The sequence below is a fragment of the Leucoraja erinacea genome, chromosome 2, assembly GCF_028641065.1.
Source record: "Leucoraja erinacea ecotype New England chromosome 2, Leri_hhj_1, whole genome shotgun sequence".
NCBI classification, from domain to species: domain Eukaryota; kingdom Metazoa; phylum Chordata; class Chondrichthyes; order Rajiformes; family Rajidae; genus Leucoraja; species Leucoraja erinaceus.
The window spans coordinates 109,264,658-109,292,346 of NC_073378.1; the positions used below are offsets into that span (position 1 = coordinate 109,264,658).

The 27,689-nt window shown below is 40.4% G+C and overlaps 3 protein-coding genes across 6 annotated transcripts in view; 2 read left to right on the plus strand and 1 right to left on the minus strand.

Annotated features, from left to right (window-relative positions):
• Nucleotides 1–4,876, plus strand: part of tex10 (testis expressed 10) — a 52,194-nt gene extending 47,318 nt beyond the window's left edge. The window contains exons 14-15 of the mRNA XM_055663156.1: nucleotides 1,998–2,208; nucleotides 4,152–4,876. Of these exons, the coding sequence (XP_055519131.1) occupies nucleotides 1,998–2,208; nucleotides 4,152–4,247 (307 nt within the window). The 3' untranslated portion in view covers nucleotides 4,248–4,876. The remainder of the gene's footprint in view (nucleotides 1–1,997; nucleotides 2,209–4,151) is intronic.
• erp44 (endoplasmic reticulum protein 44) overlaps nucleotides 1–27,689 on the plus strand; it is a 317,180-nt gene that overhangs the window by 88,171 nt on the left and 201,320 nt on the right. The window lies entirely within an intron of this gene.
• The window catches only part of invs (inversin), a 150,555-nt gene continuing 127,709 nt past the window's right edge, over nucleotides 4,844–27,689 (minus strand). For 2 of the 3 annotated variants that reach the window (XM_055663128.1, XM_055663146.1), the window contains 4 exons: nucleotides 19,343–19,578; nucleotides 18,970–19,050; nucleotides 11,117–11,236; nucleotides 4,844–5,824 (listed from right to left, as the gene is read on the minus strand). In XM_055663128.1, coding sequence (XP_055519103.1) covers nucleotides 5,709–5,824; nucleotides 11,117–11,236; nucleotides 18,970–19,050; nucleotides 19,343–19,578 — 553 coding nt within the window. In that variant the 3' untranslated portion in view covers nucleotides 4,844–5,708. The remainder of the gene's footprint in view (nucleotides 5,825–11,116; nucleotides 11,237–18,969; nucleotides 19,051–19,342; nucleotides 19,579–27,689) is intronic. The other variant, XM_055663137.1, reaches the window with a different exon arrangement.

Below are 27,689 nucleotides of genomic sequence, written 5' to 3' on the forward strand. Positions count from 1 at the left end.
TATTTGATCTATGAAACACTTTAGGTTGTTTACTTTGTAAATGTTTATGTTCAGAAAAAATATTATTTTACCATGAGACCAACTGTTTTTTGGTTACTTATCTCTACACCCTACATTGCACTCCCCATAATCACCAACAATTCCACACATCTTGTCAGCAATTTCTGTTGGATGGACGTGAGGGAGAAAATAAAGGGATAGGTATTACATCTCCTGCTGTACCAGGGAAAGTACCTGGGGAGGGAGCTGATTTTGCAACTTTAATTGTCATTAATATATTTTAATGAAGTCATCCTTATAATATTTTTGTAGGTGGCTGATATTTTGCAGTCTGTCTCATAATCATTTATCTGCCCTTTGTGCAAGGTTATATATTACATATACAGTGGCTTGCAAAAGTTTTCATACCCCTTGAACTTTTCCACATTTTGTCACGTTACAACCACAAAAGTAAATTTATTTTATTGGGATTTCATGTGATAGACCAACACAAAGTGGCGCATAATTATGAAGTGGAAGGAAAATGATACATGGTTTTCAAATTTTTTTACAAATAAAAAACTGAAAAGTGTGGCGTGCAAAAGTATTCAGCCCCCTTTACTCTGATACCCCTAAATAAAATCCAGTACAACCAATTGCCTTCAGAAGTCACCTAGTTAGTAAATAGAGTCCACTTGTGTGTAATCTAATCTCAGTATAAATACAGCTGTTCTGTGAAGGCCTCAGAGGTTTGTTAGAGAACATTAGTGAACAAACAGCATCATGAAGCCCAAGGAACACAACAGACAGGTCAGGGATAAAGTTGTGGAGAAGTTTAAAGCAGGGTTAGGTTATAAAAAAAATATCACAAGCTTTGAACATCTCACGGAGCACTGTTCAATCCCTCATCCGAAAATGGAAAGAGTATGGCATAACTGCAAACCTACCAAGACATGGCCGTCCACCTAAACTGACATGCCAGGCAAGGAGAGCATTGATCAGAGAAGCAGCCAAGAGGCCCATGGTAACTCTGGAGGAGCTGTAGAGATCCACAGCTCAGGTGGGAGAATCTGTCCACAGGACAACTATTAGTCGTGCACTCCACAAATCGGGCCTTTATGGAAGAATGGCAAGAAGAAAGCCATTGTTGTAAAAAAGCCATAAGAAGTCCCGTTTGCGGTTTGCCACAAGCCATGTGGGGGACACAGCAAACATGTGGAGGAAGGTGCTCTGGTCAGATGAGACCAAAATTGAAGTTTTTGGCCTAAATGCAAAACGCTATGTGTGGCGGAAAACTAACACTGCACATCACCCTGAACACACCATCCTCACTGTGAAACATGGTGGTGGCAGCATCATGCTGTGGGGATGCTTTTCTTCAGTAGGGACAGGGAAGCTGGTCAGAGTTGATGGGAAGATGGATGGAGCCAAATACAGGGCAATCTTGGAAGAAAACCTGTTAGAGTCTGCAAAAGACTTGAGACTGGGGCGGAGGTTCACCTTCCAGCAGGACAACGACCCTAAACATACAGCCAGAGCTACATGGAATGGTTTAGATCAAAGAATATTCATGTGTTAGAATGGCCCAGTCAAAGTCCAGACCTAAATCCAATTGAGAATCTCTGGCAAACTTGAAAATTGCTGTTCACAGACGCTCTCCATCCAATCTGACTGAGCTTGAGCTATTTTGCAAAGAAGAATGGGCAAAAACTTCAGTCTCTAGATGTGCAAAGCTGGTAGAGACATACCCCAAAAGACTTGCAGCTGTAATTGCAGCGAAAGGTGGTTCTACAAAGTATTGACTCGGGGGCTGAATACTTTTGCACGCCACACTTTTCAGTTTTTTATTGATGAAAGCCTGATCTTTAACCTGTAAAATTGCCCACAATTCCAGCATTGTCCTGAATATTTATTGCATATTAAGTGATTTAAAAATGTGAATAATTATGTTGTTTTTGCTATGACCTGTTTTCTCTGGTGGTGATGAAAGGATTATGTTTTGAAAATATGTTTTGCAGAGAATTTCTGTGGGGAGCATGCCTAACAGCACTGGCCCGCATCCCACGCTTGCTTCGACTGATGCTGCAGAATCTGCGAGTGACCGGTGCCTGCCAGGGGGAGCTTCCTGTTATTGCACAGATCCTTCGCCTTCTGCTTCAGCAAACTCAGCTTAGACAACACATGGTGGCAAATGCAGCAATGGTGCAACAGGTCATTCAGGATATCACGGTATTGCTGCCTTTCTGCACAATATTCCAAGAGTATTATCATCTTGTGCTTTCATGAATATACCGCGATTTATTATCTTGCAGCTTTGGGTATACATTTCTTCATTTTAGCTTGGCATCTGTGAAGTGTTCCTCTCTGATCAACAAACCACTATTTAAGGGGGTGGGGGGGGGGTTCCCGGGGGAAATGTCCTGCTTTTGTTGGGTGAAATCTCTGCAGTTTCTATTCTCCACTTGCTAAATATAGTTGTTTTGTGTGTTGACAAACTTGACCCGAAACGACCCACGGTCAACCCAGGTCTGTACTACTGTAGCGACTGCCTCCTTAAACACTTAGCCACTTAAACATCTGTAAATCATTGTTTAAATGTTAGTCAGTTCGTTTGGAGGGCTTTTATGTGATGGTGGGGGGGGGGGTGAAGGGGTAAACTTTAATTCTTAGTCCCCTACCTGGTCGGAGAGGCAGGGAGCAGGCAATGCCTTACCGGGTCGCCGTGCAGTAAGCTCCGGAGCGCTGTGGCCGCCGACTCCCAACATCGCGGAGCTGGGGCTGCAGGCTTCTGGCCGCGGGCGGCGCCAGTTGTAGCTCTGACCCCGGCAACTCTACCCCTGGCTGCGCGGCTCCAAATCAGCGCGGCCCGCAGCCCCAGCTCCGCGATGTTGGGAGTCGGCGGCACTGCATGGCGACCCAGTAAGGCATTGCCCGCTCCCTGCCTCTCCGATCAAGTAGGGGACTAAGAATTAAAGTTTCCCCCTTCACCCCACCCCACTACATAAAATCCCTCCAAACTAACTGACTAACATTTAAGCAATGATTTACAATGATTCCCCAGTCTCCGGGGAGGAGGCAGCCGCTCCAGACTTTTCAAGCCGCCCGCGCTACCTGCCTAATCTACGCTAAAAATCTTCCATTCCAAAATCCGAGAAGTGTCAAGGCTTTCGGATAAAAGGTTGTGTACCTGTATACGGTTACATTACGTTGTACTTGAAGCAAAGAGAATTGAGAGGAGATTTGCTCCAAGTACACAAGATAGTGAGTTTTAATTCAATAGTTTTATGAACTCTAATGCAAGGTCATCAACTGGCACGTGCTTTTGGCCACAGAAATTAGCTGTTAACAAAAAGTCACTGAATTTTTATCAGAATTATACAAAATAACCAGTGGGAGCTTAATTGGACCTGTAAAATTCACTTTTCTCTTTCTTTATGGAAACTAGGGAAGCCAGAATAATATTATGAATATTCCAAACTATATATAATGTTTAATTTTAGAAGTCAGAATTTAAGATCTAGTAATTTATGAAATTATCATGTACCTCCTAATTTGTCCACATTGACTAGCATGTAAATTGTCAAACGTCACTCCACAATAGACTGGATATTTCTTTTGCGGCAATTGAGTTTTTTAACCCTTTTGCTGCAGTAGTTTTATGGTGCATTATTGAATATAGAAACAAAGTCACTTTCACTTATCTTCAAATTGTTTCTGCTGAGACAATGAGAACTCCACCAATAAAACATATACTCATGACAAAATTACTAAGATAGAGAATATTGCACTATTATTGTATTGCTTTCATGTTTGACATTAAATGTTTATTAAATGTTGAAATGCATTTACCAACATTTAAAATGGCTAATCAAATATCTATCTATCTATCTTTGAACATTATATATAGAACATTGTTCAATATATAATTGAACATTACTTTTAATTTCTCTTTTATGATTTGTCGGTGTTAGGTGATGTAGTTGGCAGTGGATCACTGTGTGATCTTACAGATGAATTCAATTTCATCCAGACAGTGGAAATGCATGGTTTTGTTTTCAGCAACTATTGCTGATCACATTTGCCTTGTATTTCAGGATATAAGATGTTTGAATTAGGTTGTCCTTTAGTAAATTTGTTTATTTATATTTTTTATGAAACTTTTTTTTTCTCAGAACTTCAAGACTGATGATTTCCAAGAGCAATGGTTAACTGATCTCCATTACTACTTCAGAATCTACCTAGCAGCCAGTATCCCAGTTACCTATTAAAGAATGAAATCCAGGAAAATTATAATACCAGCTCTTTAAGTGCTTGCATCAATCAAAACATGGGTATAGAGGATTTACATCTCGATAGTTATAGAACAAAGTTTACAAATATATAGACTAAGATGGAAGTTTTGTTTCTCAGTTGTTCCTTGGGACAAGTGTGTTTATCTTTAAATACTTCAGGATAAGAAATGATAAGAAGTTAAACATGTCCATTGGTTGAGGGTGATGTAACGTGTATCAATAATAATACACTCCTTATTTTGTTGCATAATTTTCTTTGCATGTATTTAACGTGTTCGCTGAGAATCTGTTTAAAATAATAACTTCAAGGTTTTGCTCAGTGAAGGTCTAAGATTTTAATAAACTTGTATAAGTGTTCTCTTATTCCAATCAGCTATACCAATGCTTATTGCTGTACAGCAACTTTAAAATTAGTTTCTGTTTTCATCATATACGTTTAGGGAAATATTCCCATGCTTTTTATAAACCAAGTTTTCAAACATGAATCTTAATTATGTATCATTCCACCCGTTGAACCAAATTCTGTTTAATTTCAAGATCTGTTTGTAATCGTTTACCTTGTTACACTCATAAACAATAATAATTAAAAACTTTATTGACAAGTATATACATTTAATAAAATTACAAAAATAACGTCTGTAATATTACATTTTTGATTCAAAACCTTGTTTAAGTGGTTAACAATATGGTTTTCTCCACGTTGTTAAGCTGAGATGAAATGGAGCATAAACACAGAATAAATCTGGTACGATGTGCAATGTACTTTTGCTGTTTGCTGCATCATAACCAATTTTCTATATTTGGATTTCTTTCCACAAACATGACAGTTATAGCTGGTGCTTGATAGTGATTTATTTAGTTTATATTATGTGATACATATAAAAATCCCATTCTATCTCATTTGGCAGTACATTATCGAACCATATAGATAATGTACATGGAATTGGGTCTGAGTTTTTCTTTGTTGTTATTGCAGTGAGCTCATGTAGTTTCCCCATAATGTTATGTATTCTGTAATGGCTTGCACACTCTAAACAGTCTTCCCTAAAGAGGGAAGTAGGCACATTTCTGAAATCATTTAAATGGGATGGGAGAAGAGCAGGATAATGGGAATAGATAGGTATATCAGATTGTTTTCACAGGAACAATGGAATGAATGGCTGACTTCTGTGGTCCAACTTCTGTGGCTCCAACCAGTTGATCTATGAAAATGGCAGTTTTTGTTTTCTTACGTATAATTGGTAATTTATATCCTAAACGTGGAGTTTCCTTAAACATGTCTCCCGAAATACAGTCTTTATATTAGCAAGCTTCTGAGAAAAGTCCAGAAAAGCATGTTTCGTATCTTATTTTTCTTTAGGAATATCCATGCAGTTAAAAGAGTTGAAATGGCCATTCTCACAGCGTCTGCTATGTTAGCAATCCTGCATTGCCACATTATTCTTCAGATCTTGTTCGATGTGCCACACTTGATGTGTGCGGTCGCATGTTGTAGGAGAACTGTTTAGAATTTCTAGTGTTTCCCAGGAGCTGAACACTTTGAAATGTACTCACTGTGGATAAAAGCAGACAAGATTATATCAGAACTGTTAGAAAAAATTCCTGAATAACAGATTATTTATATCTTAACTTCTGAAAGTACAAAAATTGTCCTTTATTTTGTTTTGATTATTAGGTGCAGTTCAATAGGTAACCTGCTTCTATCCTTCTATAGTAACCATTGCACTGTTGGAAGATATGTGGATGAAGGGGAAACACTTTTAGAGATGTTACAATGTTTATGCTCACAGCTTGAGGTAATGTAGCCCAATACAGAGTCTGATCAAAGGGGTTCTTCTGGATTGGTCTCAATGATAAATCTGATAATCCAACAGATTACAGCAAAGTAGTCTATGATGAACCAGTTTGATAGTTAGTCTGCAACATATCTTCTAACTAAGCGTGCACATTTTCTTTCAAAACCTGCAAAGGAGTAAAAGAAGAAACTGCTCATCCAAGAAATCACTTTGCAAAGTAACCAAATCTTGGGTTTATTTTTCTAAGACTGGTAAACTTTTGAAGTACATTGTTCAACAAATGGTGGTATGAGTCCACAACTCACTGCCTGAAATGTTGATCGAGGCAGAAGCCCTTATTACCTTTTAGAGTCATAGGAAACAGGCACTTCAGCCTACACCGGCCAACAATGTCCCAGCAACACTAGTCATACTTGCCAGCGCTTGGTCCATATCCCTCCAAACCTGTCCTATACATGTATATGTCTAAATGTTTCTTAAACGATGGGATAGTCCGAGCTTCAACTACCTCTGGTAGTTTGTTCCATACACCCACCACTCTTTGGGTGAAAAGGTTACCCCTTGGATTCCTATTAAAACGTTTCCCCTTCACCTTGAACCTGTGTCCTCGATTCCCCTATGGGCAAAAGACTCTGCATCTACCCAATCTATTCCCCTCGTGATTTTGTATACCTCTATAAGATCTCCCCTCATCCTCCTGCACTCCATGGAATAGAGACCCAGCCTACTCAACCTCTCCCTATAGCTCATACCCTCTAGTCTTGGCAACATCCTTGTAAATCTTTTCTGAACCCTTTCAAGCTTAACAATATCTTTCCTATAACATGGTGCCCAGAAATGAACACAATATTCTAAATGCTGTCTCACCAACATCTTATATAACTGCAACATGACTTCCCAACCTCTATACTCTGACTAATGAAGGCCAAAAGCCTTTTTGACCACCTTATCTACCTTCAAGGAACCATGCACCTGTACTCCTAGATACATCTGCTCTACAACACTACCCAGAGGCCTACCATTTACTGTCTAGGTCCTGCCCTTGTTCGACATCTCAAAATACAACACCTCACACTTTTCTGTGTTAAATTTCCTCCGCTCACCTGGCTAATGATCCAGATCCTGCTGCAATCATTCACAACCATCTTCACTATCTGCAAAACCACTAACTTTTGTATCATCAGCAAACTTGCTAATCTTGCCCTGCATGTTCATTGATGTAGATGACAAAACAGTAACAGTCCCAACCCTGAGGCACACCACTAGTCACAGGTCGAGAAGCAACCTTCCACCATCACCCTCTGCTTCCTTCCATGGAGCCAATTTGCTATCCATTTAGCTATCTCTCCTTGGATCCCATGCGATCTATCCTTCCAGAGAAGCCTACCATGTCGATTGCTTTACTGAAGTCCATGTACACAACATCTACAGCTCTGCCCTCATCAACCTTTTTGGTCACGTCTTCAAAAAAATCAAGCAGATTTGTGAGATGACTTCCCACGTACAAAAACATTCTGACTGCCCCTAATCAGCCCTTGCCCATCCAAATGCCTGTATAATCTATTCTCAGAATACTCTCCAGTAACTTACCAACTCTAGATGTTAAGCTCACCGGCCTATATCTCCCAACATTTTCCCTGCAGCCCTTTTTGAAAAGAGGCACAACATTTTCCACCCTCCAATCTTCCAGCACCTCTCCTGTATTGAAGGACGACTCGTAAATTTCAACCAGGGCTCCCGCAATGTCCTCGGATTTATCTGATCAGGCCCTGGAGATTTGTCTACTTTCAAACACGAGAGTACCTTCAGTACTTATTCGGCGGCAACACTGGCTACTCTCAAGACACTTCCAGTAACTGCTCCAATTTCCTCTGTCCTAATGTCTTTCTCATCGGTAAATACAGAGGAGAAATACTCTTTTAGGACCTTGCCCATCTCCTGTGGCTCCACACAGAGGTGACAACTTTAATTCCAGAGAGGTCCCACTCTCTCTCTGGTTACCCTTTTCCCTCTTATGTATTCATAAAATATTTTGGGATTGTCCTTAATGCTACCAGCCAGAGCTATCTCCTGGCCCCTTTTTGCCCTTCTGATTTCCTTTTTTAGTTTAATCCGTAGTTCCCGAAACTCCTCCAGGGATGCAATTGATCCCAGCTGCCTATACCTGTCCCATGCATCTTTCTTGTTTTTGACTAACGTCTCAATTGCCCTTGTCAGCCAAGCTTCCTCACATAGTTGCCTTTCGCTCTAATGGGGACGTCCACATCCTGAGCTTTCTTCAGTACACTTTGAAAAACATCCCACTTGGCTGATGTTCCTTTTCCCTCAAATAACCTGCTCCAGTCAACTTGAACGAGACCTTCTCTCATACCCTCAAAGTTGGCCTTACCCCAATTGAGCATTTTAACACGTGGACCCCCTCCGTCCCTATCCATAATTATCTTAAACCTAATTAATCTGTGGTCACAAAAGGCTCATCCACACACACTTCATTAACTTGCCCATCCCAATTTCCCAATACTAGATCCAGCATTGCCATCTCACATGTGGGGGCCTCCACATATTGTTTTAAAAAACTCTCCTGAACACCTTTGAGGAATTGCACCCAATCTGAACCCTTCATGCTATGATTTTCCCAGTCTATATTGGAAAGTTAAAATCCCCTACTACAATAACCTTATTTGACCTGCAGCTGTCTGCAATCTCCTGTCACATTTGTTCTTCTAATTCCCAGTGAATCTACTCAAATCCTTTAAAATTATTCCACTTACCTGTGTCCCTGAATTGTAGATTCTCCTTCCCTGGGAAGGCGATTGACTATCTAGCCTAACTATGCCCCTTACCATTATATCAACCGCTACGGTTACTGCTCTGGCTGATTTATGTTCTCCTGCTGTATCTTTTGGACAACTGTCTTCACTATCTACAACTTCATCAATTTTTGTAACCTTACCTTCCACATTTTCATATATCACAAACAAGAATATCACAAACCAGCACCGATTCCCTACCGTAAGGCAATGGTTTACAGATTCACTACTATCCTCTGTATCCTGCCATTCAGCAAATTCTGAATCCTGTTTACCAATTTGACTTGGAGCCCTTGCGCCTTAATTCTTTGGAGCCTACTATGTGAGGTCTGGTCAAAGGTCTTACTGGAATTCATGTAAACCATATCTACTGTTGTGCCTTCATCAATTTTCTCAGTTACCTCCCCACAATACAATCATATTAATGAGATGTGATCTCCACTGCACAAAAGCACGTAAACTCTTAATCAGTCCCTGCCTTTCCAACTGAATATAAACCCAGTCCCTCAGAATCTTTCCCAACATTAGAGATCCTCCAGACCTCTGCTACCTCTCCTGTGGCTAAAGGAGATGCAAAAATATCCATCCAAATCCCGGCAATCCAGCCCACGGTCTGCCTCTTCCTTCCGCCCCCCCCCCCCCCCCCCCCCCCCCCCCCCCCCCCCGCGCACATCAGTCTAAAAAAGAGTCTCACCTATTCCTTCGCTCCATAGATGCTGGCTCACCCTGTTGAGTTTCTCCAGCATTTCTTTCTACCTTCGATTTTTCCAGCATCTGCAGTTCTTTCTTAAACATTTTGTCTACTGCACTGCAAAATCTCCTCAAGGTATGCCTACTTTGAAGAAGTTCTCTCTCTGAAGCCTACTGTCTCCGCCTCTTCCTTTCTTCTTGCCGCCCCCCCACATCAGTCTGAAGACGGGTCTCGACCAGAAACGTCACCTATTCCTTCGCTCCATAGATGCTGCCTCACCCACTGAGTTTCTCCAGCCTAGTCAATACGATAAGATTCAGGGCAGAGGAAGAAAAGAGTATTTGGATACAGAAAAAACAGATCAATCTAGTTTGTCTTCTGTACATTGTCAGAGATGTTGGAATTGCTGACTATTGCAAATTCTTTATCAACAAGTTTACAAGGAAAGAATAAAAAAAAACTCCAATGAGTTTTGGAAACCATGAGTCTAAAATCCATGCTCTTTTCAAGCATGATATGTTTTATTATGTCATGTCACAAAATACTCCAAAAACTGAAGATAATGTTTAGACACAAAATGCCGGAGTAACTCAGCAGGACAGGCAGTTGCTCTGGAGAGAAGGAATGGGTGATATTTCGGGTTGAGACCATTCAGACTGAGTGTCTCGACCTGAAATGTCACCCATTCCTTCTAGCTAGAGATGCTGCTTGTCCCATTGAGTTACTACAGTAGTTTGTGTCTATCTTCGGTGTAAACCAGCATCCATAGTTCCTTCCTACACCAGATAATGTTTTGGATGTTTTCTGAAGTAAGAACCTTGCTAGGCATAATCACCAAGGATAGGGAGAAGAGCAGGCATCTGTGATGTGAATTCACAGAACCACGTGCTCGATTTGAAGAAGAGAGACAAGCAACAATGCAATTCTGCCATTTATACATAACGATCTGTGCCGTATAATTTGATATTGGCGACTCTCTTTCTGATTTGCTCAATACATATCACATGACAGGTTTTCAAAAGCAACAATAAATCACATAACCTCGTTTCTTTCTACAGATGTTGCCAGCTTTTTCTGTTATTATTATGAAAGTAGGTAGCTTTATGAGGACATGACAAGTCTCTAGTGCAGAAGCTTGATGAAAGATGAATTGAATGTTAAAACTAAAGATAATCAGATTCAGCTTAAAACATTGAAGGAGGGTGGAGTCAGTGAGAAATGAGAGAGTGCTAAGTGTTGTAGGTGCACCCAATCAGCCGTGTAATGCATATTCCAAAGGTGAAGTGTTTATAGGATCAAAAATTCATCATCCAGCTGGAGTCTCAGTACCAACCCCTTCATCATTTTAAAACCACATGCAAGGCGACTATTCTATTCTAAAAAGTAAATCGGTTGAAATCCTGGAGAATGTTCAGGTTATTATCACCCCATAGACTCAGAAAATATCTGATATCCACCTTCTATGACCAGAGTTCTAAATATGCGTTGCTTTGTACAGCTACCAAAAAATAACCCTAAAGATGTTTTCATCCAAAAATCAGTACTTACAGTGAGAATTCCCACTGAAGGAAGTCAAGCCAAACATAACCTGGGAATGATTCCTGGAACTGAGGGATGTACTGCATGCTGATCTGACTCTTCGAAACACACCTTTCACAGGGGGTCCTGCTGTACAGTACAAGGTGAGGATTTGATCAAATTCTATTCTCATCATACATTTAACTTTTTCTCTTTCCCCAATAACTAAACAAATACTTACACCTGTAAATATTGTAAAACATTTAGATTTTCAAATCATTCATATTTTTACTTTATAAATTAACGCTATCCTGAATCTAATCTTCCTATGATAACAGCAATAATAATTTATAGCTTTTAAAAGCTTCGAGTCAATTACAGAAAATCAAAAAATGATATTGTTAATACAGAATAGTACTTATTTACATAATACTTCTGTAGGAACAATAATATTCCTTTACATTTTGAATGTTAAAAGAATTAAAGACAATAGAAGCACTAAGCCATCCTATTACACTAGCATCCTCAAGCAGAAACTCAAAAAATTATAACAGGTCTGTCAAACACCTTATAGCCCACACTCACTCATATTTCTTTTGTACAACAGGCCAGGCAGAATTTTCTCAGTCATACAGCACGGAAACAGGCCCTTCACCCCAATTCATCCACTCTGACCCAGATGTCCCATCTAAACTACTCCCATTTGCATGCGTTTGACTCGTATCCCTCCAAACCTTTCTTTTCCATGTACCTGTCCAAGTGTCTTTTAAATGCTGTCATACAGGACTGCCAACATTGGGTGAGAGTAAAAAGTAAGAAATTGCAATGAAGCACTGCGACCAAGCCCGAGTGTAGTCACCGCTCCCACGCTAGGGAGCTTTTGCATTTTTCAACTTGAAATTGTGCAATCTGGTGCATACTGTAGCAAGTCTTTTAACTTGCGCTTATGCTTTAAATTGGATTAGGTATGAATAAGTTTAGGCTAAATTACATTACTAATTACATTCCACAGTCGAGCCAGGATCTAACAGGTGCAGCACATGAATTACCTTAGTATATTCATGTATGCAAATCAGATTATAATTCATGCTGCTATGCATATATATAGAGAGAAAAAAATAGTAACAAGGCAAGTGTTGGACTTCCAACACTGTTCTGGTTGTTGATTCCTCCCCTCCCTGGGGAAAAGACTCCGCATACACCCTATCCCCCTCACGATTTTATACACCCATCGTGCATTCCATGAAATAGTCCAATTTTCCTAGCTTAGACCTCGATTTCTGGCAATCTCCTAATAAATCTTCTGTGCACTAATTTCAGCTTAGTGACATCCTTCCTATAGCAGGGAGACCAAAACTGAAGAGAGTACTCCACATGCACCCTCACCAACATCATGTACAACAGTAACATAACGTCCCAATTTCCATACTCAATATACTAACTAATGAAGGCCTATGTACCAAAAGGTCGTCTTCATCACCCTATCTGTGATGCCACTATCCGGGAACTACATAATTGTCCTCCTAGAACCCTCTGTTTTACACCACTCGCCAGGGCCTTGCCATTTATTGTGCAGATCCTGCCTTGATTTGACTTCCCAAAATGCAACACCTATGCAGTTCCCTGCATTCAACTCCATTAGACATTCCTCAGTCCACTTGTACCGCTGATTAAGATCCTGCTGGCAATTTTTGATATGTCTACAATACCACCTACTTCGGTGTCATCTGCAATGTACTAATCATGCCTTTTACATTTCCATCCAAACTGTTGATATAAATCACAATCGGCAACGGGCCCAGCATCACTGGTCACAGGTCTCCAGTCCCAAAAACATACTTCCACCATCACCCTCTGCTTGCTTCCATGAAGCTAATTCTCTGTCCTGTCAGCTAGCTTTCCCTGAGTCCCGCACAATCTAACCTTCCAGAGCAGCCTACCAATGGAGTCTTATTAAATTTCCATATAGACAACGAGTATGGCCTTGCCTTTGACAACTTTCTTGGTTATGTCTTCAAAAAACACAATCTCCCACAGACAAAAATATGCTGACTATTCCGAATTAACCAGTCTCTCCAAATGCATATATCACTCCCTAGAATTCTCTCGTAACTTATCTACCACAGACGTTAGGCGCACTGGTCTATAATTCGTAGGCTTTTCCTTGCACCCTTAGACAGAGGTACAACATTAGCTCCAGTCATCCAGCACCTCACCCATGTCTATTGGTCTTTCATATATCTCAGCAAGTGCTCTCATAATTTCTTCTCTATCTTCCCACAGCATCCTGGATATAGCTGATCAGGCCCGGAAGATGTATCTATCTTCATATACCTTAGCACTCCCAGCACCTCCTCAATCATAACACAGACTGTCCTCAAGACATCTCCATTAACTGTCCCAAGTTCCCTCGCCTTCATGCTTTTCTTCACAGTAAAAACAGAGGATCCCTCTACAGATGCTGCTTTGCCTTCTGAACAAGTTCTATTTTAGTTCAGATTGCTAGCATATGGAGTATTTTATCTTTGTTATGGGACTGCAGAATTTTGAAACTAATTAAATTGACTGATCTATCAACCCAGAAATGTTTTTAGCAGGAAGCATGCCCACAATTAAGTTACCAAAACAAAATGTCAAGGTACCATCTCCCACGTGATAAACAAATATGACACAAGTTATACTTTGCTGCTTTCAGTTACACAAACTTAAAACACTACCCATTTAAAACAAATAGTTGGATAGCATTCTTCCCCTTTAGCACTTACATGCAAAGTAATAATTAATCATAAATTGGACTTATGAATCAACTAATCTGATTTGTTGCCCCAGTGCATTGAGGGAATATGTTTCAATCCTAGCAGCAGTATCAATTGGACGGCAAAGGGAAGGCGATCGCCAGGACACCCTGGGGGGTTTGAAACCGTTAAGCAGAAATGAGAAAATCTAATTGCTGTATAAATGGCATCTGCTATTAAATACAATGTGTAGCTTCTCTTTAGTCTTTCATTAGTGGCCTTATTAACACCTGAAGGTAATGACAGCTTGGTGCAGAGCAGAACAGAGCAGATTAGCTTGCCCTTATATTTTCTAATACTGCAAACTGATTATTATTGAATGTTTCACTATTTAAATCAAATATTTAAAGCCCAACTGAATCAGAATGAAATCAAAATGTTCCTTTGTGGAACGGTGAATATGTATTAGGAAACAAATACAAAACTTCCCAGTATAAATATTGAGCAAGTAAATATTAAATTAGTGATCTCAGTGTCTGCTTGTTGGCCATTGAAAACAACAGTGAGAAATTCAATTAAACATAGCAAATTGGCGCAGGAGGAGGTCATTCAGCCCTTTGAGCCAGCCAGCACTGCCATTTGGCCTTCACTGCCTTCTGTGGCAGAGAATTCAACAAATTCACAACTCTCTGGGTGAAAACGTTTTTTCTCATCTCAGTCCTAAATGGCCTACCCCTTATTCTTAAACTGTGACCCCTGGTTCTGGACTCCCCCAACATCGGGAACATTTTTCCTGCATTTAGCCTGTCCAATCCCTTAAGAATATTATATGTTTCTATGAAATCCTTTTTAATTTTCAAATTGCAATGATATAGAACGATATAGAATGTTGCCACTTTCACCCAACTGAAATATATTTCCTCCGAAATGTCATGTTCAGAGCGATCTGGAAATTTTTTGGAGTTGTATTTAAATAGACGGTGAATGATGATTTGGATGCAAGAGTTGAAAAGCCTAGCTACAATTATTTAGGCCCTGCTGAGACCACATGCAGAATATTACGCTCCAATTTGATCTTTCTATCAAAGGAAGGAAAAGCTTGCAATAGAGGGAATACAGCTTTGATTCACGAGATATTCTTGGAAAAGCAGGTTGGTCACATAAAAAGAAATTAAGCAATGCTCAGAGAAATGTTCCCATTGAAATGTGCAATTTCCTTCTGGGTTTGACAGAGTAAATGTGGAATTGATTTTTATCCAGACTGGGAGGTCTGGAAACAGGGGGTGAGTCTCAAACTAAAAGGTTAGCTATTCAGAATAGAGGTAAGAAGACATTTCTTCAAACAGAAAATGTTCATTTATTGGTATGCTCTAGTGTAGAAGGCTGTGGAGAGTGTGTTGCAGACTATATACAAGATACGGCAATGGATTTTTAAACATGCAAGGCATGAAGGGATTATGCAGTTAGTGCAGAAAATGGCACAGACCTAAAAGATCGGTCTTGATCTAACTCAAAAACCCTGCAAGGGGTGGAACGGCCTCCTCCTCCTCTTAACAATGATCATTTAATCACAAAATCCGTGGAGTGCTATGCCTAATTACATCCATCTCCTCTGCAATTTCCTTTCTTGCTTCCCAAAGTCCTTGGATATATCTAGTCAGGACTGGAAGATTTCATATGCGTTCGAACTTCGGACCTTCAGCACTTCCTCGACCGTAATACTGAATGCTCTCAAGAAACATCCATAGACTGCCCACAGTTTACTGGTCTTCATGTTTTTCTCCACAGAACAAAAGAGTACTCATTAAGGACCTTGCCCAAATACTGTGGATTCACACATGTATTAATACTCAGGGGCCCAATTCTCTCTCTTTTTCCCATTAATATATTTATAAAATCTCTTGGGATTATCCTTAATATTATCTGTCAGAGCTGTCTCCTGTCCCATTTTCACCCACCTGATTTATTTTAAGGAAGAAAGATTCTAAGGGGAGTAGGAGGCAACCGTGGCTAACAAGAGAAGTTAGGGATAGAATAAAACTAAAAGAAAAGATGTATAACACAGCAAAGAGTAGCCGGAAGCCAGAGGATTGGGAAACTTTCATAGGACAACAGAAGGAAACAAAACGGGCAATACGGGCTGAAAAGATGAAGTATGAGGGGAAGCTGGCCAGGAATATAAAGAAGGACAGTAAAAGTTTCTTTAGATATGTTAAGGGAAAATGAATAGCAAAGTCAAATGTGGGTCCCTTGAGGGCAGACACGGGTGAAATTATTATGGGGAACAAGGAAATGGCAGAAGAGTTGAACAGGTACTTCGGATCTGTCTTCACTAAGGAAGACACAAACAATCTCCCAGAAACATAGAAACGTAGAAAATAGGTGCAAGAGTGGATGTAGTGTATCTAGACTTTCAGAAAGCCTTTGATAAGGTCCCGCACAGGAGACTGGTGACTAAAATTAGAGCACATGGTATTGGGGGTGAGGGTGTTGACATGGATAGAAAATTGGTTGACAGACCGGAAGCAAAGAGTAGGAGTGAACGGATCCTTTTCAGAATGGCAGGCAGTGGCGAGTGGAGTGCCGCAAGGCTCGATGTTGGGGCCGCAACTGTTTACCATATATATTAATGATTTTGAAGAGAGAATTAGGAGCAACACTAGCAAGTTTGTGGATGACACAAAGCTGGGTGGCAGTGTGAACTGTGAAGAAGATGTTAGGAGGTTGCAGGGTGACCTGGACAGGTTGAGTGAGTGGGCAGATGCGTGGCAGATGCAGTATAATATAGATAAATGTGAGGTTATCCACTTTGGTGGCAAAAACAAGGGGGCAGATTATTATCTCAATGGGGTTAGGTTGGGTAAGGGGGAGGTACAGCGAGACCTTGGTGTCCTTGTACACCTGTCACTGAAAGTTGGCGTGCAGGTACTGCAGGCAGTGAAGAAAGCTCATGGAATGTTGGCCTTCATAACAAGAGGATTTCAGTATAGGAGTAAAGAGGTTCTTCTGCAGTTGTATAGGGCTCTGGTGAGACCACATCTGGACCATTAGTTTTGGTCTACTAATTTGAGGAAGGACATCCATGTGAATGAGGCAGTGCAGCGTAGGTTCACAAGATTGATCCCTCGGATGGCGGGACTGTCATATGAGGAAAGATTGAAAAGACTAGGCTTGTATTCACTGGAGTTTGGAAGGATGAGGGGGATTCTTATAGAAACATATAAAATTATAAAAGGACTGGACAAGCTAAATGCAGGAAACAAATTCCCAATGTTGGGTGAGTCCAGAACCAGGGGCCACAGTCTTAGAATAAAGGGTTTTATTCTAAGACTGAGGTGAGAAAAAGACTGAGACTGATTTAAGACTGAGGTGAGAAAAAACGTTTTCACCCAGAGTGTTGTGAATTTATGGAATTCCCTGCCACAGAGGGCAGTGGAGGCCAAATCACTGGATGGATTTAAGAGAGAGTTAGATAGAGCTCTAGGGGCTAGTGTAGTCAAGGGATATGGGGAGAAGGCAGGCACGGGTTATTGATTGAGGATGATCAGCCATGATCACAATGAATGGCAGTGCATGCTCGAAGGGAAGAACGGCCTCCTCCTGCACCTATTTCTATGTTTATGGCTTGCTCAGTTCCCCAACCACCTCCAGGGATACACTTGATCCGAGCAGCCTATATCTGCCCCATGCTTCCTTCTTATCCTTGACCAGATCCTTTGTCATCCACGCTTCCCTACACCCACCAGCTTTGCCCTTCACTCTAACAAGAGCATGCACGTTCCAGACTCTGGTCAGAACACTCTTTAAAAAAAAAACCACTTTCCGGAAGTTCCCTTTTCTTCAAACAAACTGCTCCAATCAACTTGAGCAAATCCCTGTATAATGCCTATCTTATAGACATCTCAATTCTTCCACTCAAATTCTCGTGCAAAAGAAACTAACAACGTGTTTACCTTCCCCATTGTTGCTGAATTTGCATTTGACTTTTAAAGATTTATCCATATGAACCAGGTCTCCCTGAACAGCAGCCCCTTCCAATCGGTCACCATTTAAAAAAAAATATTCCACCTATCTTTATGTCCCTACTAAACTTGAAGATATCACAATTTCCCCAAATTATATTCGACCCACCATATCCTTGCCTATTCATTTAGCCTTTCAATTTCCACTGCCCCCTCCCTGCATCTCCTCACAGCCCATACTGTTACCATCTTTAGCTAACCTGGATAAAGTGATCTGATTCTTTATCCACATAAATACACAGTGAACTGTCACATTTCATACGCTATACTATTTATTGACTCGATATGGCAGAGGTGGTATCAGTTCATTAATAAACTCTTACATCTGGGTCATACAGTTGTGGGTTCTGGTCTCACCTCAAGACAGAAGCACGTTATCTTGGTGCTATATTGAGAGTTGAGGTTGGCATCACTCCAATGATATAATAAACTGGTTTAATAACACATATAATTTCATTGCACTCTTGAAAGAAAAGCAGAGGATTTCCTACCAAAGAAACTACATTTCATCTGCTGGTTAATGATCTGGTGCATCATGATCCTGAAAGGCACCAGGTATCACCACAACATGGAAGGCCATGCACCAAATGCAGGTAAATGGGATCAGCATGGAATAGTACAATGATCTGCACAGCATGGTGGATGGAAACTTCTGTATCTCTGCTGTACAACTCTGACTCTCTGTCAGTAAATAATGCAATGAAAATAAAAAATGTTGCAAATGCTCAGGAGGTCAGGCAGTAACAGTGGGGTTAACATTTCCCAGTCAATGATCTTTCATCAAATCTTATGATCAACCCAAATCATGAAATCTGTTCTTCTCTCCATCAATGCTGCCTGGGCTGCTGAATATTTCCAGCATTATTGTTATTTTTTATCATCCGCAGCATTTTGTTTTTGTATTAATACTGGTGTCATGACAAAACAATTAATTTATCAGGATTGATTTGTTGCAATATCTTCTGATTAAAACTAACTGATACCAAACACCAACGTTTGATGCAGATTTTCGCTTTGGATTAGTGGCTGCCATGATTCCACAATATAAATATTTTCACTCTTGCTATTTATTCAAAGATAGTGTTGCTGAAGTGGCTGGTGATCCAAAATATCGTTCAGTACTTACAGGCTCTCCGGACAGATACTTGACTGTTTCTAAGAGGGAATGATCGTTGTGAATTGTGCCCTTTTTCTTCCCGAGGTTTCCCTGATAATTAAGCAGAAACAAATAATTAATTCCTTGTGTAATCCCCACAAGCTTTATAAATAGCATGCACTACATTACAATAATTAACAATGCTACTCAGGTAAATATTAATTTATGCATGACATAAGATCAATATGTCTGCGTGTAGCTGTTGCTTAATTTTCAGGATGTTATTCGTCGTCCAATAGGAATACTGATAATACTTTAACGAGATTCAATCTGTCCTTTTTAATCCCTCTTTCTATCGCACGCATAAACAAACCTTATTAGGAAGATATTGAAAACGAGTTACCATAAATTTGCTTTAATACTGATTGCTGCTTCGTTGTCCTAACATTTGAATTCCCGGGGCTAAATGTTTGGTGGCTTTTGCAGGAAATAACATTCTGGATACTGCCACTGAGAAACCTCCTCCAGGCTACTTGGATGGTGAAGGCAGCCATCTCCTGCTTCCATATCTCATCAACATTGTCCCCATTCTGACGTCGCCAATGAAAGAGCAGGAGCAACCCCTTACGTATCCTGTAACTAATTAAAACAAGCACAATCTTCAGAACATAGGGCGGTACATTTTATGAAAATACTTTGACATCCAAAAGGTAGTTACTAAAGATTAATATCCTATTTTTACCATTCTCTCTGAAATGTAATCAATTCTCCCTTGTTCTTCCACAAAACCTAAAATTCTTGCACTTTCTTCAATATTTTACGCGTCGTACGCAAGGTTGTTAGGAGTGCAATACTCACCTCATAGAGTCAAGGTATTATACAGCATGGAAACAGGCACTTTGGCTCAGCTTGTACATGTTGACCAAGGTGCCCCATCTGCCCATAGCCCACAAAACCTTTCCTATCCACATATCTGCACAAATGTCTTTTAAAATATTGTTATCATTTGCTGCCACCCTTCCTCCTCTAACTCATTCCAGATACCTATTAACCTCTGTGTGAAAAAGTTGCTCCTCAGATTCGTAGCAGCGGATTTGCTGCCTCACAGTGCCAGAGACCCAGGTGCTGTCTCCATGGAGTTTATATGTTCTCCCTGTGACCATGTGAGTTTTATCCAGGTGTTCTGGTTTCCACCCACATTCCAAAGGCATGCAGGTTAATTGCCTTCTGTACATTGTTGCTTGTGTGCAGAATAGCACTAGTGATCATTGATCAGTGCAGGAGGTGGGTCGAGGGGTCTGTTTCCGCGCTGTTTCAACCAAAATTTAGATTTATAAATTTTGTTGCAATTACACGTTGAGAAAGGAATTATTCAATTTAATTGCATGTTTTTAGTCTACATATTTCGATATCATGGTTTGTTTTCCTACAACATCAATAAAGTTTCACATCTTCACATAACATTTTAAGAAGTACATTGGTTCACAAATTTAGCAAATTATTTTCCGATACAAAATGAATTACATCTCGAAATGTACATCAACCATGTACATCAACTGTACATCAAATGTACATCAACACATCAACAATTTTCAGTGAACAAAAAGATAATTTCCTCTCAGGGTTAGCAATTAGGGTCTATCTCCCTTTCAAATTAGGTTACTTTTTTTTATTGTTCTCTCCAAAAGTGATTATCCCAATCTTAAGTTTAAAAGTGGAATTTCATTTTCAAACTTTTCTTCACCGTCAAAATTATTAGTACAACTAATTCACCTTGCCAGGTATTGTACCCACTTCAACGATTAGGGCAGCACAGTGGCGGAGCAGTAGGGTTGTGGCCTATTGGGCCTGTCCCACGGGCAATTTTTCAAGCGACTGCCGGCGACTATCAAGTCGTAGCAGGTCGCTGAAAAACCAGCGACTGGAATGGCGACTGTCAGAATGAAACACACACACACAGCTTCCTTCACCAGCCAGTTATGCAGGCGGGGGACAGGGCAAGCGGGGGGGGAAGCACTGTCTGAGTGAAATTCACATGGTGCAAAGCCAATGTGATACAGACACACACCACGATGAACAGGAAGGTTGGTGCTGTAATTAAGACGGTGAAAGCACAGTGTACGGGAAGGGTCACTTAAGTCCTTTAAAAGAGGGGAGGAGGGAGGGGGAAGGGGGAAGGGGGAGACGGGGTCGGGAGAAGGAGTGGAGACAACTTTTAAGAAGCCAAAGATACACGGCTGTGCAGCTTGGCGGACATTGACATTAACCGGTCGGTTATCCTCGGTTTTGAAAACTACTGTTTACGTTTTTTTTCCCCAATGAGCCAACGAAATTCAGCAAATGGTGTCAGCACCGGCAACAACCTATGACCCCCTGGCGACCCACTACCACTGCACCTACGTCACGAGAATTGTCCCTACTCTCCATGGCGTCAAAATTCTGGTCGCTGCTAATTTTTTAACATGTTAGAAACGAGGATAACACGTTGAAAAATTAGTGGCGACCAGAATGAAGCCGCAACTATTTACGAGAATACGGAAACTACTCACCACCATGCAGGCGACACCGCAGCAACCTCATAGTCTCCTGCAGTCGCCTAAAAAAATCGTGTAAGTGGGACAGGCCAGTGACACTAACGTCTGTGGTGATGAAGTGCTTTGAGAGGTTGATTATGGCGCATATCAACTCCTACCTCGACAAGAACCTCGACCCACTGCAGTTCGCATACTGCCACAACAGGTCAACGGTGGATGCTATCTCATGGGCTCTCCACTCCGTTCTGGACCACATGGACAACAAAAACTCATATGTCAGGCTGTTATTCAATTACTACAGCTTGGCATTTAACACCATTATCCCCTCCAAGCTGGTTACCAAGCTCTCAGATCTGGGTCTCTCTGCATCCCTCTGCAATTGGATCCTCGACTTCCTCATCCACAGACCCCAGTCTATCTGTATTAGTGGAAATGTGTCATCCTCGATAACAATCAGCACGGGAGCACCTCAAGGCTGCGTGTTCAGCCCCCTGCTGTACTCATTCTATATTCATGACTGCGTAGCCTGACATAGTGCGAACTCTATCATCAAGTTTGCAGATGACACCACTGTTGTGGGACGAATCACTGATGGTTACGAGTCAGAGTATAGAAGTGAGATCGACCGATTGACCAAATGGTGCCAGCACAACAACCTGGCTCTCAACACCAGCAAAACCAAGGAACGGATTGTGGACTTTGGAAGGGGTATAATAGGGACCCACAATCCCGTTTATATCAACGTTGATGGAAAGGGTCAAGAAATTCAAATTCCTGGGCGTGCATATTTCCGAAGATCTTTCCTGGTCCCAGCACATTGATGCAATTATAAAGAAAGCGCATCAGCGCCTCAACTTCCTGAGAAGATTACGGAGAGTCGGTATGTCAATGTGGACTCTCTCGAACTTCTACAGGGGCACAGTAGAGAGCATGCTGACTGGTTGCATTGTGGTTTGGTTCGGCAACTTGAACGTCCAGGAGCGGAAAAGATTGCAGAATGTTGTGACCACGGCCCAGTCCATCATCGGCTCTGACCTCCCCACCATCGAAGGGATCTATCGCAGTCACTGCCTCAAAAAGGCAACCAACATCATCAAAGACCCACACCATCCTGGCCACACACTCATCTCTCTATTGCCATCGGGAAGAAGGTACAGGAGCTTGAAATCTGGAACATCCCGGTTCAGGAACAGCTTCTTCCCCACAGCCATCAGGCTATTAAACACGACATCAACCAAACTCTGAACAATAACAGCCTATTGCACTTTATTTATTTATGTGTATATACATGGTCTATGGTATATAGACACACTGAACCTTTACCTCCCGTTCTGTATTATGTTTACATATTCTGTTGTGCTGCAGCAAGCAAGAATTTCATTGTCCTATCTGGGACACATGACAATAAAACTCTCTTGACTTGACATGACATGACATGACATGCCCATTACAGCACCAGGGACCCAGGTTAGATCCTGACTACGGGTGCTGTCTATATGGAGTTTGTACTTTCTCCCTGTGACCATGTGGGTTTGCTCCGGGTGATCTGGTTTCCTCTCACATTCCAGACACGTGCAGGTTTGTAGGTTCATTGGCTTCTGTAAATTGTCCCTAGTGTGTAGGATAGCACTAGTGTACGGGTGATCATTGGTCGGCGCTGACTCGGTGGGCCAAAGGGTCTGTTTCCATGCTGTGTCTCTAAGCTAAACTGCACAGTAATACACAAAATTACACTATTTGACATTTGAATCCTTGACCAACTATGACATATGTTGTTTTTCTAAACACTGTAAAGAAAAATCAGCAATGATAGAGCTTAAGCAGAATTGATAATTTTGAGATGAAGTAAATATTTTTAGCAGCAAAATAATAACCTCACGAACGATAACATGACAGGACAGTTTCTAATGTATATAACATGCTTGAATGTTTTAGCCCAAAGAGATCAAACAACATATAACAGGATCTCCCTGGAGCTGTCCGGTATGAAATAAATATCCACTTCAATCATTTCCCTTGTGTTGCTTGCTACTAATCTAAAAATATGAATTGCAAAGCACAGCCGTTCTACTGTGATTTTGAAACAAATGTCCAGAAATCTCTGCAGACATTTATCAATGGGTAATAATGAATCCTTTTTTTTACATCTGGTTACAACATAATAACTGAATAAGGCCCGCTTCCATTCCTCAACTGTTCTTGTCTTTATTTCCCATCCGATTTGCACATCATTTAACTTTGTAAATCCCATCCGATTTGCACATCATTTAGATGTAACATACAGAAAGTTACATCTAATATTATAATATCCAAGCATGAGCACAATTCCCATATTCTTAGATGTACATAAACCAAAATGTATTCTTGCAGTTTGAGTTTGCAAATGTTTTCCAATAAAATCAGTTGTAAGACATAGCCTTCCCTGCACAAATCAAAGCTGACTATCTCTAATAAGTCAAAATGTAATAACAAACCTGATGCTGGTTTCCCAAATTCTTTGGAGAGAGGATACCAGTGATATCCTTGGATTATTGAAATGGGAGATAAGCATGAACATCACTACTAAGCCTATGCTTTTCCAGATGTGAATAAATCCTTTCCCCAAGAACCTTCTTGTATAATTTCCCCACCAGTTATTATAGGCTATTCTTATGCTCTTTATAACAAAAGGAACTGATACTAAAGACACAAGGAAGTGCAGATGCTGGAATCTAGTGTAAAACAAAAAGTGCTGGTGTGACTCAGGGGACTTGTGGAGGGAATGAATGGGCAACACTTCAGATTGGGATCCTTCTTCAAGCTGGGAGATCCTGAAACTGAATGGCTTCATTCGTCCATATTTAGCCATATTCAAAGTGAGCATTTTATATCCTAAGTCTCCCCGAAAGATAATCTTCAATTTTGTTTAGTTTAAAGACACAGCATGGAAACAGGCTCTTCAGCCCACCAAGACCACACCTACGATTCACATTAGTTTATGCTATCCCACTTTCACATCCACCTCCTACATATTATGGCAATTTACAGAGAGCCAATTAATCCACAAACCCGCACATCTTTAGGATGTGGGAGGAAACTGGAGAACCCAGAGGAATCCCATGTAGTCGCAGGAAGAACATGTAAACTCCTCACAGACAGCACTTGAGGTCAGGATTGAACCCAGATCTCTGGCACTGTAAGGCAGCACATCTATTAGCTGTGCCACTGTGCATCCTTTTAATCAAGCGTTTTGCTCATCTGATTTAAAACAAATTAAAAAAAAACACACACACACACCCACATATATATATATACATATGTATATACACATATACATATATATATATATATATATATATATATATATATATACACACACACATATATATATACACATATACATATATATATATACACACATATATATACACATATATATACACACATATATATATATATACACACACATATATATATACACACATATATATATATATATATATATATAGGCCAGAATTGGAGGGGTGCTGATTTCACAAGATATTGTTGGAGGATAAATAATTAATAAGATGGGGCAAGCCTAGTTCATGGAAAGATTGGAAAATGTGGGCAAGTATTCTAAAAATGAGCGAACCCCCTTCGCAATGAGTTTAAAAGGAGTGTGGATAATGGGGCCCAATCTTTTTCAAAACAGCATAGCAAAAATGGGACCTAAGTATGTTTAAAGGAGAAAAACAGGGTCCTAGCAAATTAGATTAGAGTACAGAAAGCAGAGCCTCTTTAAAGGGAGGGTGAGAATCGGAATCTGGTGAGCCCTTTATCAATTCTGAACAACGGAATAGCAGATAATTGGAGTTATATATTTGAAAACATCCATTGAGACTTGCGATGCAGTCTGAATTGTGATCATGCAGTCATTATTTTGATTCATAATTCTCCCAATTGCCTTCTTCAACAGAATATAATTATTGAACAGTTGCATGTTTTCCTCTTAATGCTATTAGTATGTATGTATGTATGTATGTATGTAAGTAATTTTTATTTATATAGCACATTTAAATCAACTCGTGTTGAAACCAAAGTGCTGTACGTAGAAGAAATTGGATTTCCATACATCCATACAAAATAAAAAAGAACAGACACAACACACTATAGAATTTAACATGAACGTCCCCCCACAGCAGAATCACATTTGCCACTGTATGGGAGTGGCAAATAAACAGTAAAAAGTTCAGTCCATAGCTTCTATTGCTAATAATTGTCGAGGTTAGACTATAGTGCTTGTAAAAAAATGAAATCCAACTTAAATATTGCCAAAGATAGATACAAAATGCTGGAGCAACTCAGTGAGTCAGACAGCATCTCTGGAAAAAAGGAACAGGTGATGTTTCGGATCGGAACCCTTATTCAGATTTAAATATTGCCATCATCTGTAATAATTTTTTACTCAGGAAAACAGCGGTCAAAGGAAGGAGAGAAATAAAACAATTATTTGGCAACTCCTAAACATTTACTGTATCAGTTGATCAATAAAACTTTAAATGTCTATATTTTGAAGGAATTTTACAGAAGGAATTAAATAAAATAAACAAATACGAATATAATGGTATGTTAAATTTGCTGCACATGCTGTTCATCAGCTTTATGGTGCCTCATCACTCCTACAGTTAACCATTTCTACCTCTGGATGCTGCTGCTCAACTTCATAGATTCATCTCAATAAATAGATAAAGAATATACAGACAGCACTGTAGCTGCAAGGACATTCCCAACTTTCATATTGCACACCAAAGTCTAGAACACTTTCCTCCTCTCATGCTACAGTGGTCCTTCACAATGTTTAAATAAATACTTCCACGTAAATTTGTTGAGTGATGTGCCATATGAGAGATTGATCCTGGAGATTGTTTTTGCCATCTCCATGCCTTTTGGGATCTATTCCTCCACCAAGGACTTCCTAGGCTATTTCAACTCAGCCCCCTTTGAATTGCTTTCGCCACTATGATTTATATTCTTAAAACTTCTTGACTGTTTTGGCAACTTACCACATTTTTCCTCTTTTGAAGATCAATTTTGAAAGCTATTCCTGTCAACCTCTTCCTTCCCCACTGGGCAGTTCCATTCTCTGGAGTTTCCTGCTGACTGAATCGTTTTTTAAATGCTTTCCTGCCATGATTTCTATTTTTTATAAATTTCCTAATCCTTTTCAGCAACCTGCTGTTTTTTGTTCCCTTTTGGAGATCAATTATGCTATATGAATGACTCCTCCCCTCACACAAGACACAAATTCCACTCCTCAGGGCTTTCTCTAATTGCCTTTTAGCATGCTTTCCTTGCCATTGAAACTTCTCTGACTGATTTTGACAGTCTGCTTAGAGATCAATTCTGCAGGCTGCTCCTAGCAACATATTTCCAGATGTAGAAGCTGCAGGCTTCTATATCAATAATTATTTATGATTATCTTTCGCATTCAAGAATGACTACTCCTGTTACTGGCAATCAGTTTCCACATGCACAGTTTGGGAAATATGAAGGGTTTGGTCTGCAATCTTTAGCCAAGGCAGCATAATGATGTTCTGGGCGTCTTTCTGTTGCTTATTTTGCTTTCTAGCATGCAGTGAGCAGTGTGACAAGCCTACCTATCATGGACCATACCTTACAAGGCCACTGTGATTAAAGTTACATTTGTTCATTCCCAAGTTCTTATTTTTTAAACCAGTGGTCAGGGAAACAGCAGGGAACAGAAAAGAAAATCAACCAGTGACCTTAAACAAGTAGCTCTACCACTTTATTAATAAAGCCCTAGATGGCTACATTTATAACTAACCAAACGAAGAGGCTAAAATAAACTTCCTAAATGTACAATATGAGATATGAAACATGCTGTGCAGTGCTATTATACACACCAGCTCGATGACACTCATTAGTCCTATGTTTCCGATGTTGGGGGAGTCCAGAACCAGGGGCCACTGTTTAAGAATAAGTGGTAAGCCATTTAGAACTGAGATGAGGAAACACTTTTTCACACAGAGAGTTGTGAGTCTGTGGAATTCTCTGCTTCAGAGGGCGGTGGAGGCCGGTTGACTGGATACTTTCAAGAGAGAGCTGGATAGGGCTCTTAAAGATAGCACAGTCAGCGGATATGGGGAGAAGGCAGGAACAGGGGTACTGATTGGGGATGATCAGCCACGATCACATTGAATGGCCGAATGGCGGTGCTGGCTCGAAGGGCCGAAT